At 41.1% G+C, this 13,417-nt stretch overlaps 1 protein-coding gene across 1 annotated transcript in view; it reads left to right on the forward strand.

Moving 5' to 3' along the window:
• The window catches only part of naalad2 (N-acetylated alpha-linked acidic dipeptidase 2), a 151,807-nt gene that overhangs the window by 125,422 nt on the left and 12,968 nt on the right, over window positions 1-13,417 (forward strand). Inside the window, exons 17-18 of the mRNA XM_072577777.1 lie at window positions 7,675-7,756; window positions 9,446-9,538. Coding sequence (XP_072433878.1) covers window positions 7,675-7,756; window positions 9,446-9,538 — 175 coding nt within the window. The remainder of the gene's footprint in view (window positions 1-7,674; window positions 7,757-9,445; window positions 9,539-13,417) is intronic.

The raw sequence follows: 13,417 nt of genomic DNA on the forward strand, positions 1-13,417 counted from the left end.
TATGCAATGATAGACTACTCATCAGTGAATATCCAATTCTAAAAGTTAGTGACTTATTTTTAAAGTCTGCTGGCCCACTGCTTGAACTTTATTGAAAAATGTATACTTTATTGAGGAAAGTATATATTATCCTCAAGAAACAAGCCTTGTCTTTATTTTTATATTGCCTATCACTCTGCGAAGAAAATACATTAATAAACTGAGATTTTAATAATATAGAAATGAGTAAATATCTGATCAGTAAGTGTATTATAATTTACATTTTAATTTTCAAAACTGAATTAAGTTGAGGTGCTAAGCAATCCTAAAGCTTTTCAAACATCATTGCACCAGTACTTGTTCCATTTGAGAGCTTTCATAATGAAGAAAATATTGATATTTGTCTGTTGCAACCAAAATGGGTAACCTTACACATGCACTTAACTTATACCTACACTAACCAGTGTATCAAAGTTTTTATAATTGCTTAGCCTGTCTGTGCTCTCAGCCTTACCATTTATAGCTATTAGCTGTATAACTTTGTTACTTTCTGAGTTCGGTGTTCTAGTTTTCTAAGTCACTGATCTATGTGGTGAAAAGCAGGGACCTCATTATGGATTTTCAGGAATGCTATTTTGGAGTATGTAGTAGTTTGTTGTCTATTTGAATAAATTCACAGACATTCACAAAACTGAACAGAAAGCTATAGGTATTGCTAGTTTCTATGAAATTTGAGATCAATTAATTAATACTGTGCAAACTCCTCTGTATTTTGAGTAATTCACATTTGTTTGCATTTAATATTTTGTGGTATTTATCACTGATACTTTGAGCTTTCAGTTGCTCACTAGACATTATCTGTGCTTTACAATGCAACTGGATGCTTTTAACATTAATATTTATTTTTGTGGATTTTGTTACACAGATTTATATTTTGAAGTAGGACAGGATGGGTGACAATTGCTGGAAAGGATTTAGTTGTGAAGGGTCATTTGTTAAAGAATGTGCTGTTTTACTGAGATATTGAGCAAGATCCACCATTTTTGAGTAATACTAAACTGTTCCAGGAGAAAGTGAGGACTGCAGATGCTGGAGATCAGAGCTGAAAATGTGTTGCTGGAAAAGCACAGCAGGTCAGGCAGCATCCAACGAGCAGGAGAATCGACGTTTCGGGCATGAGCCCTTCATCAGGAATGAGGAAAGTGTGCCAAGCAGGCTAAGATAAAAGGTAGGGAGGAGGGACTTGGGGAGGGGAGTTGGAAATGCGATAGGTGGAAGGAGGTTAAGGTGAGGGTGATAGGCCGGAGTGGGGGTGGGGGCGGAGAGGTCAGGAAGAAGGTTTCAGGTTAGGAAGGTGGTGCTGGGTTGGAGGGTTGGGACTGACACAAGATGGGGGGAGGGGAAATGAGGAAACTGGAGAAATCTGAGTTCATCCCTTGGAACAACAAGGGATAAACTCAGATTTCTCCAGTTTCCTCATTTCCCCTCCCCCCATCTTGTCTCAGTCCCAACCCTCGAACTCAGCACCACCTTCCTAACCTGCAATCTTCTTCCTGACATCTCCGCCCCCACCCCTACTCTGGCCTATCACCCTCACCTTAACCTCCTTCCACTTATCGCATTTCCAACGCCCCTCCCCCAAGTCCCTCCCTACCTTTTATCTTAGCCTGCTTGGCACACTTTCCTCATTCCTGAAGAAGGGCTTATGCCCGAAACATCGATTCTCCTGCTCGTTGGGTGCTGCCAGACCTGCGCTTTTCCAGCAACACATTTTCAGCTCTAATACTAAACTGTGCTAGTTCTTCCATCCCACTGACAGACTTTCCAAAAAGTGATACATATATTAGAAATGATATATTTTATTGAGATTTTTTTCTTGGGTAAAATTTAAAAATATAAAACATAAGTACTAAGCTAGCCTGGAGCAATGTTTTTTAGAGCAGTAAGATTGTGCTACTTTGTGTAGATTGTTAAGGTGCAAGATGGCCTTTAGTAGAGTGTTGTGCTTTCCTGTCAGATCTGGGAGATTAGGGAGAATTTCCATGTTACTAAGGATTATATCTGCAGTAAGTGTGTTTGATTGCGAATCCCATCAGATTCGATGGATCGATTGGAGTTGTAGAGGCAACAAGGAATTTACAGGGTCTAGGAGGTGTGATGGATGGCAGTTGTAGGAAGGGAGAATAACTGCAGATACAGTCAGGTAGATGGGTTACCATCAGGAAAGGTAGGGGAGAGAGGCAGGTAGTTCAGGAGTCTCCTGTGGCTATCCCCATCTCAAATAAGTGTGATATTTTGGAAAATGTAGGGGATGATGGACTCCCAAGGATGCAGCACAAACAGCCAAGTGTCTGGTACTGAGACTGGCTTTAATGTAACAAGGGGTACGTCAGGTTCCAAGCAAACGATTGTGATAGGGAAGTCTGGTCAGAGGCACAGACATTTCTGCGGCCAATAGCGAGAAATCAGAATGGTGTGTTTCCTCCCTAGTGCCAGGATCAAAGATATCCCGGTGAGAGTGCAGAATATTCTCAAAGGGGAGTGGGACCAGCAGGTCGTTGTTGTACAAATTGGACCTAATGACATAGGAAGGAAAAGGGATGAGATTCTGAAGGCAGAATGTGTGAAGTTAGGCCAGAATATAAAAAGGAGGACCTCCAGGGTAGTAATATCTGGATTACTCCCAGTGCTACAAGCTAGTGAGGATAGGAATAGGACAATAGAGTGGATGAATGCGTGGTTGAGGAGCTGATGTAAGGGAGAAGGGTTCACATATTTGAATCATTGGAATCTATTCTGTGGTAGAAATGGCCTGTACAAGAAGGACCGATTGCACCAGAATTGGAAGGGGACTAATATACTGGCAGGGAGATTAGCTAGAGCTGCTTGGGAGGATTTAAACTAGTAAGGTGGGGGGGGGGGTGGGACCCAGGGAGATAGTGAGGAAAGAGATCAGTCTGAGACTGATACAGTTGGGAAAAGGAGCAGGTCAAACAGTCAGAGCAGGCAGGAGCAAAGCAGAGAACCAGGTAAATTAAATTGCATTTATTCCAATGCAAGAGGCCTAACAGGGAAGGCAGATGAACTCAGGGCATGGTTAGGAACATGGGACTGGGATTTCAGAGATGTGGCTCAGGAATGGACAGGGCTGGCAGCTTAAAAGGGGGAGTGGTGTTTTTGATAAGGGATAACATTACAGCTGTTCTTGGGGAGGATATTCCTGGGATAATGTCCAGGGAAGTTACTTGGGTGGAACTGTGAAATAAGAAAGAAATAAGCAACCTTATTGGGATTGTACTATAGACCCCCGAATAGTCAATGGGAAATTGAGAAACAAATTTGAAAGAAGATCTCAATTATCTGTAAGAATAATAGGGTGGTAATGGTAGGGGATTTTAACTTTCCAAACATGGACTGAGACTGCTGTAGTATTAAGAGTTTAGATGGAGAGGAATTTGTTTCATGTGTACAAGAACATTTTCTGATTCAGTATGTGGATGTACCCACTAGGGATGGTGCAAAGCATGACCTACTCTTGAGAAATAAGGCAGGGCAGGTGACTGAGGTGTCAGTGAGGGAGCACTTTGGGGCCAGCAACCATATTCTATTTGCTTTAAAATAGTGATGGAACAGGATAGACTGGATCTAAAAGTTAAACTTCTAACTTGAAGGAAGGTCAATTTAGATGGTATTAGGCAAGAACTTTCAAAAGTTGATTGGGTGCAAATGTTCGCAGGTAAAGGGAGAGCTGGAAAATGGGAAGCCTTCAAAATGTGATGAGAGTCCAGAGACAGGATGTTCTTGTTAGGGTGAAAGGCAAGGCTAGTAGGTGTAGAGCTTATCTCAGGAAGGATGTTCAGAGGGGTCCCAGGAATGAAAAGCTTAACATATGACAAAAGTTTCAGGACTCTGGGTTTATACTCGATGGAGTTCAGAAGGATGTGGGGGGATCTAATTGAAACATACAGAACACTGAAAGGCATGGACAAAGTAGATGTTGGGAAGGTGTTTCCATTGGTAGGAGAGCTTAGGACCCGAAAGCATAGCTTTACAGTAAAGGGAAAACCTTTTAGAATGGAGATAAGGAGAAACGTCTTCAGGCAGACACTGGCGAATCTATGGAATTTATTGCCACAGAAGGCTGCGGAAGCCAGGACAATGGGTATATTTAAGACTGAAGCAGATAGGTTCTTGAGGATCAAGAGAATCAAAGATTACAGTGAGAAAGCGGGAGGATTGGGTTGAGAAACTTATCAGCGATGATTGAATGGCAGAGCAGATTCTATGAACTGAATGGCCTAATTTATACTCCTGTGTCTTATGGTCTTTATGGAATACTGGATGATGAGAGAAATTGAGGTCTTGGTCAAGGAGAAGAAAGAAGCATATGTAAGATACAGGCAGCAGAGATCTAGTGAATCCTTAGAAGAGTACAAAGGCAGTATGAGTATACTTAAGAGGAAATCAGGAGGGCAAAAAGGAGACAAGCGATAGCTTTGGCAAATAGAGTTAAGGAGAATCCAAAGGGATTTTACAAATACATTAAGGACAAAAGAGTAATTAGGGAGAGAATAAGGCCTCTCAACGATCAGCAAGGCAGCCTATGTGTGGAACCGCCGAAGGTAGGGGAGTTACTAAATGTGTATTTTGCATCAGTGTTTATTGTGGAGAAGGATGTGGAAGATACAGAATGTGGAGAATTAGATAGTGACATCTTGAAAAATGTCCATATTACGTATGAGGAGGTGCTGGATGTCTTAAAACAAGTAAAGGTGAATAAATCCCCAGAACCTGATCAGATGTGACCTACAACTCCGTGGGAAGCGAGGGAAGTGATTCCTGTGGCTCTTTCTGAAATATTTGGAACATTGATAGTCACAAGTGAGGTGCTGGAAGACTGGAGGTTAGCTAACATGGTGCCACTATTTAAGAAAGATGGTAAGGTAAAGCCATAGAATTATAGAACGGTGAGGCTGACACCGATGGAGGGAATCTTGAAGTACAGGATTTACATATATTTGGAAAGGCAAGAACTGATTAGAGACAGTCAACGTGGCTTTGTGCATGGGAAATAATGTCTTTCTAACTTGATTTGAATTTTTTGAAGAACTAATGAAGTGGATTGACGAGGGCAGCGTGGTGGATGTGATCTATATGGACTTCAGTAAGGCGTTCAACAAGGTTCCTCAAGGTAGACTGATTAGCAAGGTTAGATCATGTGGAATACAGGGAGAACTAACCATTTGGATACAGAACTGGCTCAAAGGTAGAAGACAGAGGATGGTGGTGGAGGGTTGATTTTCAGACTCGAGGCCTGTGATCAGTGGAGTGCCACAAGGATCGGTGCTGGGTCCACTGCTTTTCATCATTTATATAAATGATTTGGATGTGAACATAGCAGGTAATGGTTAGTAAGTTTGCAGATGACCCCAAAATTGGAGGTGTAGTGGATAGCGAAAAAGGTTACCTCAGAGTACGATGGGATCTTGATCAGATGGGCCAATGGGACTAGGAGTGGCAGATGGAGCTTAATTTAGACAAATGTGACGTGCTGCATTTTGGAATGACAAATCAGGACAGGACTTATTTACTTAATGGTAAGGTCCTAGGAAGTGTTGCTGAACAAAGATACCTTGGAATGCAGGTTCATTGCTCCTTGAAAATAGACTCTCAGGTAGATTGGACAGTGAAGAAAGCATTTGGTATGCTTTCCTTTATTGGTTAGAGCATTGACTATAGGAATTGGGAGGTCAGGTTGCGGCTGTACAGGATATTGGCTAGGCCACCTTTGGAATATTGTGTGCAATTGTGGTCTCCCTCCTATAGTAAGGATGTTGTGAAACTTGAAAGGGTTCAGAAAAGATTTACAAGGATGTTGCCAGGGTTGGAGGGTTTCAGCTACAGGGAGAGGCTGAAAAGACCGGGGCAGTTTTCCCTGGAGCATCGGAGGCTGAGGGGGTGACCTTATAGAGGTCTATAAAATCATGAGGGGCATGGATAGGTTAAATAGGCAAGGTCTTTTCCCTGGGATGGGGGAGTCCAAAACTAGAGAGCGTAGGTTTAGGGTGAGAGGGGAAAGATTTAAAAGGCAACCTTTTCATTCAATGGGTGATGCGTGTATGGAATGAGCTGACAGAGGAAGTGGTGGAGGATGGTACAATTACCACATTTAAAAGGCATTTGGATGGGTATATGAATAGGAAGGGTTTTGCAGGATATGGGTCAAGTACTGGAGTTTGCACGCTTCCCCATGTCTGCGTAAGTTTTCACCAACTACTGTGGTTTCCTCCCGCAATCTGAAGATGTGCAGATTACATGGATTGGCCATGCTAAATTGTCTGTAGGGATGCATAGGTGAGCTGAATTGGCCGTGATAAATGTGGGCTTACAGAGATAGGGTGGGATCGATTGGGTCTGGAGAGGCTGTAAGGTCAGTGCAAACGCAATAGGCCAAGTAGCCTCTATCTGCATTGTGGGGATTCTGAGTAAATCAGAACTTTACTCAACTCGTGTAGAAAACTTGCTTAGTAGTATCTCGTAGAAAGATGGGGTTTTGAAAGCATGGAAGCCTTGATGTTGCTATACTTAATGTGATTATGTACCCATAATCCTTGGAAGAAAAGTTTGGCCATTCCAGTGCATATATTTTTTAATGGTGTGATGAGCCCTAATTGCTGCCAAACAATCTCTCTGGTATAGAACGTTAACTTTTACAGTTTCTTTCTTTCTCTCTCTCTTAATCCCATCATTTTTTTTTCATCTCTTTATCTGGTGTTGATAATTCTAACTTGCATGTCCAGTTCAAATTTTGCTGCCACACAATTAGTCTTGGTAGAACCAGACGCTAGGTGTGCTAACCAAAATAGTGCACTTATTTCTTTTGTGAATTGCACTAGCCATAATATAATTGAGGAATTAACATGTACAGCTAATGTCTGCTAAATGTATATAGAACAGGCAGTTCAATCAGCAAGTTTGTGATGCCATTTTTAAACTCTTCAATTCAACCAATGCTTTCTCTTAAGCTCACAGATATACATTCAGCAGCAAGACAGACATCTCCCTCTGGTGCTGTTGAATGGGATTATCAATTAGTTACAAATTAGTTGCTGCTTGTTGTCGATTGATTGTTGTTACAGTTCTACAACTACACAAACAAAATCTGAAATGAAAACAAGTTGGAAATGCACGGCATGTTGATCAGAATGTGTGGAGAGGGAAGTTAACTTGAGAGATACATAGAGATTCAGGATTAGTTACAGAGACTGCATTAGTTGGGTTAAGGGCTGTGTAGGTAAATGAAAAGCAAAAAGAAATCTGTGATTGTTTGAAGTCAGGTGAGATTAACTGATAAAAGATATGACTGAGCAAGCCAAAAATTATTGGTAATGGAACAAGTAAAGAAACAAAGAGGTGACCTAAAGGATGTAAACGGAAACAGCAAGACCACTACTAACTATTGCTTTTGTAAGTAATTGAGGCAGGGGTTTTGGTTTGTAATGGTTACAAAGGGAAAGAATAAGTTTTTTATGCAGGAGAATTACATAGACATTAAGAGACTGACAGCACCCAATCTGAAGCTCTTTACATTGGTTGCCTATTAAAAGCTAACACTAAAAAACTTAACATCAGCAGAATGTTATTAGCCTTTACAGGCAATCGAAAGTTTTGCTAAAATCTGCTCTTCTGTTTCAGACTCTCTCTTTTCAGCTGTACATAATTTTACTCGCATTGCCACTGATTTTCACAAACGGCTGGAAAAGATCGATGTCACAGAGTGAGTTCTAAAACTTATGGGAGTATAATAAAGTTGAAACTTACGCATGACACCCCCCTCCCCCTTACTGCAGTTACATCTTCTCCATATCTTTACTTATGACCTTGTCTTATAGGAAAATGGACCATGGCTTTGTCCTTTATTGTACATGAACCAACAAAATTTGAGACAAATTGGATTAGAAATTGTTCACCTTTCCCTCATGTAGATTCCTTACATGGAAGGCAACAGCTGGAAAGTGTACTATTCAATCCTGGACAGCTAAATGGTTTGTCATGATTTTAACCACAAATGTAGTGCATGAATTCAGCATTGAAATAGAACATAGAACAATACAGCGCAGAACAGGCCCTTCAGCCCGCGATGTTGCGCTGAACTCCCATCATTATCCATGTGCTTGTCCAAGGATTGTTTAAATCTCCCTAATGTGACTAAGTTAATTACATTGGCAGGCAGAGCATTCCACGCCCTTTTCACACTCTGAATAAAGAACCTGCCTCTGGCATCTGTCTTAAAACTATCACCCCTCAATTTGTAGCTATGCCCCCTCATACAAGCTGACGTCATCATCCTAGGAAAAAGACTTTCACTATCTACCCTAGCTAATCCTCTGATCATCTTGTATGTCTCTATCAAATCCCCTCTTAGCCGCCTTCTTAATGATTATGAAAAGGGAATAAAATAAATCTGAGCTAATGTATCTAATCTGGCACTATGATGTCTGGCTTGGAAATAATGAAAACACCCTTAACAATGATAGACTTTGATTTATGTCTATGATAATCTATGATACACCTTTCCAAGTGTTTTCTGGGGTCCAGATATTTAAGTGAGAAATGTAAGTACCTCATATCACCACCATAGTCCTTGATTGATGCCTCCAGACTGTTTACCTCATAATATTACTATTGTACTGTGACTGAACATCATCCATATTAGTTAGCCATTGGCAGGAATTGTCTACATCACATCATTTTTGGAAGGATGAAAAGACAGCTGATATTTCCTTTGGATTGTGTACCCAATCACCACTTCACCTGTGTCTCCAACTTAAAAAATGTTTTGTATTTTGGGTGTATTTCATATAAATAGTGGCTGACACAGCTGAAAAGTTTTGGTGGACTAGCAATGTCAATATTAAAAATTAATTCTACAATTCATTATTGAAAGTATTATGCTACTGCTTTTTAATAACAGTACAACTTCTTTGTTAACAAACATTTGTCTCATATTGGGGACATTGTTCCATGCAATTTTGTCTCTATAGAATATTCACCTACAGGCTCAGTCTGCCTAATGTTAGTTCTCCTACGCACACATGAATTAGACATCTAATCTCTAACAATGATGATCATTTGCTTATAGGGAAAGATGATACAGCATGTATAAAGTAATGTCTCCATCTTGAAAATCCAAGAAGTATTTTTGCCTTTAAGCCATGTTTCAGCAAGAGCCTCATTTTATATGTCTCTAAATATTTTTAATCACACAAATCGTGCTCATTAATGGTAGTACCTGGATTTCAAGTCATTCCTTACAAAAAAAACTAATTGGTTTGATCAAACACTTGCTGTTTGTTAGGAAATAGAATTTCCAAATGCAACTTTCCTATTGAAGCAAATATAACTATGTTATTTATATGTACGTCTAGATCTATAACTGCATTCACTTGGTCAATGTCTTTTATAGCCCACTCGCTGTACGAATAATAAATGACCAGTTGATGCTCCTGGAAAGATCCTTTATCCACCATATGGGATTACCTGGGAGACCCTTCTACAGGTAAGAGCTGGTATGGTCAGAATCCAGCAATGATATCCAACATTGCCTAGGTTTCAGTTATCAGATGATGTTCTGTTTCATTGACTTGCTGAGCAGCATTTAGCTTAGTTAGTCCATTATATTTCCTATTTCCTTTTTAACTTGGTAACAGACTGTACTAATCGTGCTGTCTTATCCATTATTGATTCATCTGAGGGATCTTTAAAATAAAACTACAAACTGCCTTAAAAGGGCTAATTGAATCACACAGATTAGAAATTTCTTCTATAATTTGTTTTACAGTGATACTGGACAAATTGCTGAAAAATTGAGGACATGGTAATCTACAATAACCATCTAGTCTAGAGCAGATTTGCAGTCATAGGTGAAATTTTCCCTTCCCTGAGGTGCAAGGGAAATGGGTAAGCTGACTTAGGCCAGAGTCCAAAGTCAGATATCTGACATGAAGAAAACATCACTTGATTTAGTTCTCATGACTTACATGGCAAGGTCAGATTCTCACCATTTAAGTGGTGACTAGCTTATTTCCATGTTCCAATATTAACCTGACCTGCCACTACTGACATTGTATTTCCAGGTTTCCTCTCCACAATAAAGAAATTTGATGATACAAAAAAGGAATCAACCAGTGAAAGTGAACGGTTACCTGGTGACTTGTCCTTTCAGTGGTTGTTGCAACTTATAGAGTGGCTATGCTGGACAACAAGCTTCTCTTTACATGGTGCCACTTGTTCTGCGCAGGGTTGCCATCGTCAGTGGGAATGCTCTTACTGAATCCTACATCAACTCAATTCTGCACTGGCACAGCACCAGCCCCAACATCATCAGTGCTGCTCTTGGCCCAACTCAGGCATCACTCTATTGCTTGAACCATATAGTGGTTCAGAGACCCAGGAAAACTAGTCCAGTGTCATTACCACTATGTCACCATCACCACTGCTGGACCTGTGTCTCCAAGGTGGCTGCCCTTGTCTTCCACCTGGGCAACCTACAGGCTGGAGGTCGCAACATTAAGTTCTCCAATTTCAAATAATATTCCCACCCATCCTCTGACTCCCTTCCCAGCCCCGCCTCCTCCCTTCCATCCTTCCGACCAGCCCTCTTCGAGCTACCAACCGGATTCATTCCTCCTATCAACTTGCCAGGTTGTACCTAGCACTGTATTCACCTATCACTACCTCACCACTGTGCCCCTCTCCCCACCCATAATCCTTCCCCCACTTCTCTTTGTCTGCAGGTCCCCCAACCCCATTTCCATTCCTGAAGAAGAGTTATACCTGAAAAGTCGACTTCCCTGATGCTGTTTAGCTTGCTGTGCCCTTCCAGCCTCCTGCTTGCCTTTTTGTAAAGATAGCCAGATCTCACATGCTGGAGCCACCACAGTAGTGAAAATGTTGAATGATTAGTCCATCTTTCATTCCAACCCACCGAGGCTCTCTAGCACACCTACTTGATATTCCTGTGTCTGTCTGTGTAGGTTGACAATGTCATTTATGGCTGAGAACAGAGACCATCTTCTGCCTGTGGCTGAGCAGGTGTCTGGTGTTTGGCAATCTTCTTGCCATAATTTGACAAATATAACTCAATTATTGTGATTGGTATAACTTGGATTCAGTAATTCCAATTGCCAGCAATTGTAGTGATGTTTAAAAAATGTCTTTTGTTCAGACAAGATTGAACCAAGTGAAGCAAAACAGGAGTTTTTCGATCTTAAATTTTAGAGATTAATGAAGAAAATGTATGCTTAGCAAATTGAGGACAAGTACTTTTCTTTGAAGTGTCAGTCATTGCATTCTCCCTCTCAGGTTTTTGTGGAGATTACTTAGGAAATAGGAGCAGGAGTATGCCATTTGGCTCCTCAAGCCTGCCCTACCATTCAACAAGGTCACGCCTTATCTGCCTCAGGCCTTAGCTTCTCTTTCGTGCCGGTTCATCACAGCCATTATTGTGATATTTCAGAAATCTACCTTCTACTTCAATTCTTTCAGTGATCTATCCTCCACAATTCCCTGATAATTCTAGGCATTAGCTACCCTCTTAGAGGGTCTCAGTTTTAAAAGAGTGTCCCTTATTCTGGAACTGTGTCCCCCAGCTCAAGATTCTCCAACCCCCCCCCCCCCCCCAATCTATGGAAACATACTAACATACTCTCCGTACTTAGCCTGTAAGCCCTCACAGAATCTTACACATCTCAAAAAGATCATTTCTACACTTCTAATGAATAAAGGCTAATTTTTTTTTAGTCATTTGTGATGAGCCAACCCTTTTCTCCCAGGAATCAATCTAATAAATCTCTTTAGAAACACCTCCAGTGCCAGTACATCCTTTCTTACTCAGTTGTGTCTTGACTGACACTCTATACAGTTGTAACAACACTTCCCAATTTTTTAACTCTATCCTTAATAATAAAGGCCAAAATTCCATTTGCCTTAAATACTTCTTACACGAATACACTAACATTATATTTCTTGCACAAGAACACTGTGGTCCTTCCGTGCTGCACTTTTTGGCGTATCTCTCTCCATTTAAAAAACTGCTTTTTGATTCTTCCTGCCAAAGTGCATGACCATACATTTTCCTACATTAAACTCTATCTGTCAGGTTTTTGCCCACTCACTCAACTTATCTATATCCCTTTGTGGATTGCTTATGTCCTTGTCACAACTGGATTTGCCTTCCCCCACAAATGTAGTGGGAGGGAAGTGAAAATTAAATGCTTCTGAGGGCACATATGAAGTGACTGACATTTTATAAAAATAGAAATGTACATTTGTAAATACATTGCTACTTCAACTGTGTTATGCTATGGCATTCTCAATGTGATGCGCGTATAGTCTATAGCACTCTGCACTTAGAGTCATACAGATGTACAGCACGGAAACAGACCCTTCGGTCCAACCCGTCCATGATGACCAGGTATCCCAACCCAATCTAGTCCCACCTGCCAGCACCTGGCCCATATCCCTCCAAACCCTTCCTATTCATATACCCATCCAAATGCCTCTTAAATGTTACAATTGTTCCAGCCTCCACCACATCCTCTGGCAGCTCATTCCATACACGTACCACCCTCTGCATGAAAAAGTTGCCCCTTAGGTCTCTTTTATATCTTTCCCCTCTCACCCTAAACCTATGCCCTCTAGTTCTGGACTCCCCGACTCCAGAGAAAATTCTTTGCCTATTTATCCTATCCATGCCTTGGAGGAAGCCAGCTATGTTGACAAAGCCTACTATCCACACTACAGCACTGACTTAGTCAAGGGGAAATGAGATCAAGCAGTGTGTTCAGACATGAATTGTATCAATAACAGCTTTGAAAAATTTGTGGGTCAAGGTTGAGCGATCGTATGCAGATTTCCAGTTAATCCTTGGAAGCAGCCAATTGCTTCAAAGTTTAATATCCCCCTTGGAAACTAGGATAGGTAGCCCCCACCCCCTTCAGTTCACAGGTCCCATTCCAGCAGTTGGCATATTTCTGTGACAGTGTCCTGAGCCATCTTCAGAGTTTGGTGACACTGTGCTCATCTCAACAAATGGTATCAAGGACAATAGACAATGACCCTCCTGTACCTCCCGTGAATCATGAGAAAATCTTCAGCTCTGAGATCTTCATGTCGAGGCTGTTCACCATTGCTGCATGTTGCTGCTGGTCCGTCTATTCTTCCTGAATTTTTCTGTACCTTCATTACACCAAAGTATCAATGATAATAACCCTTGCTGTGGCTATATTCATTGGTCACAGACCAATAGACCTGTGTGAGAATACTAAACAGATCAGATCCTTAGTAATAACAAGGCTCAATGCAAGCTGAAGAACAGCATTCCAAATTCCGCATGGGAACCCGGCAGCCTTCGGGACTCAACATGGTCTTCAATAAT

Source organism: Chiloscyllium punctatum, chromosome 9 (genome assembly GCF_047496795.1).
Source record: "Chiloscyllium punctatum isolate Juve2018m chromosome 9, sChiPun1.3, whole genome shotgun sequence".
Lineage (NCBI taxonomy): Eukaryota > Metazoa > Chordata > Chondrichthyes > Orectolobiformes > Hemiscylliidae > Chiloscyllium > Chiloscyllium punctatum.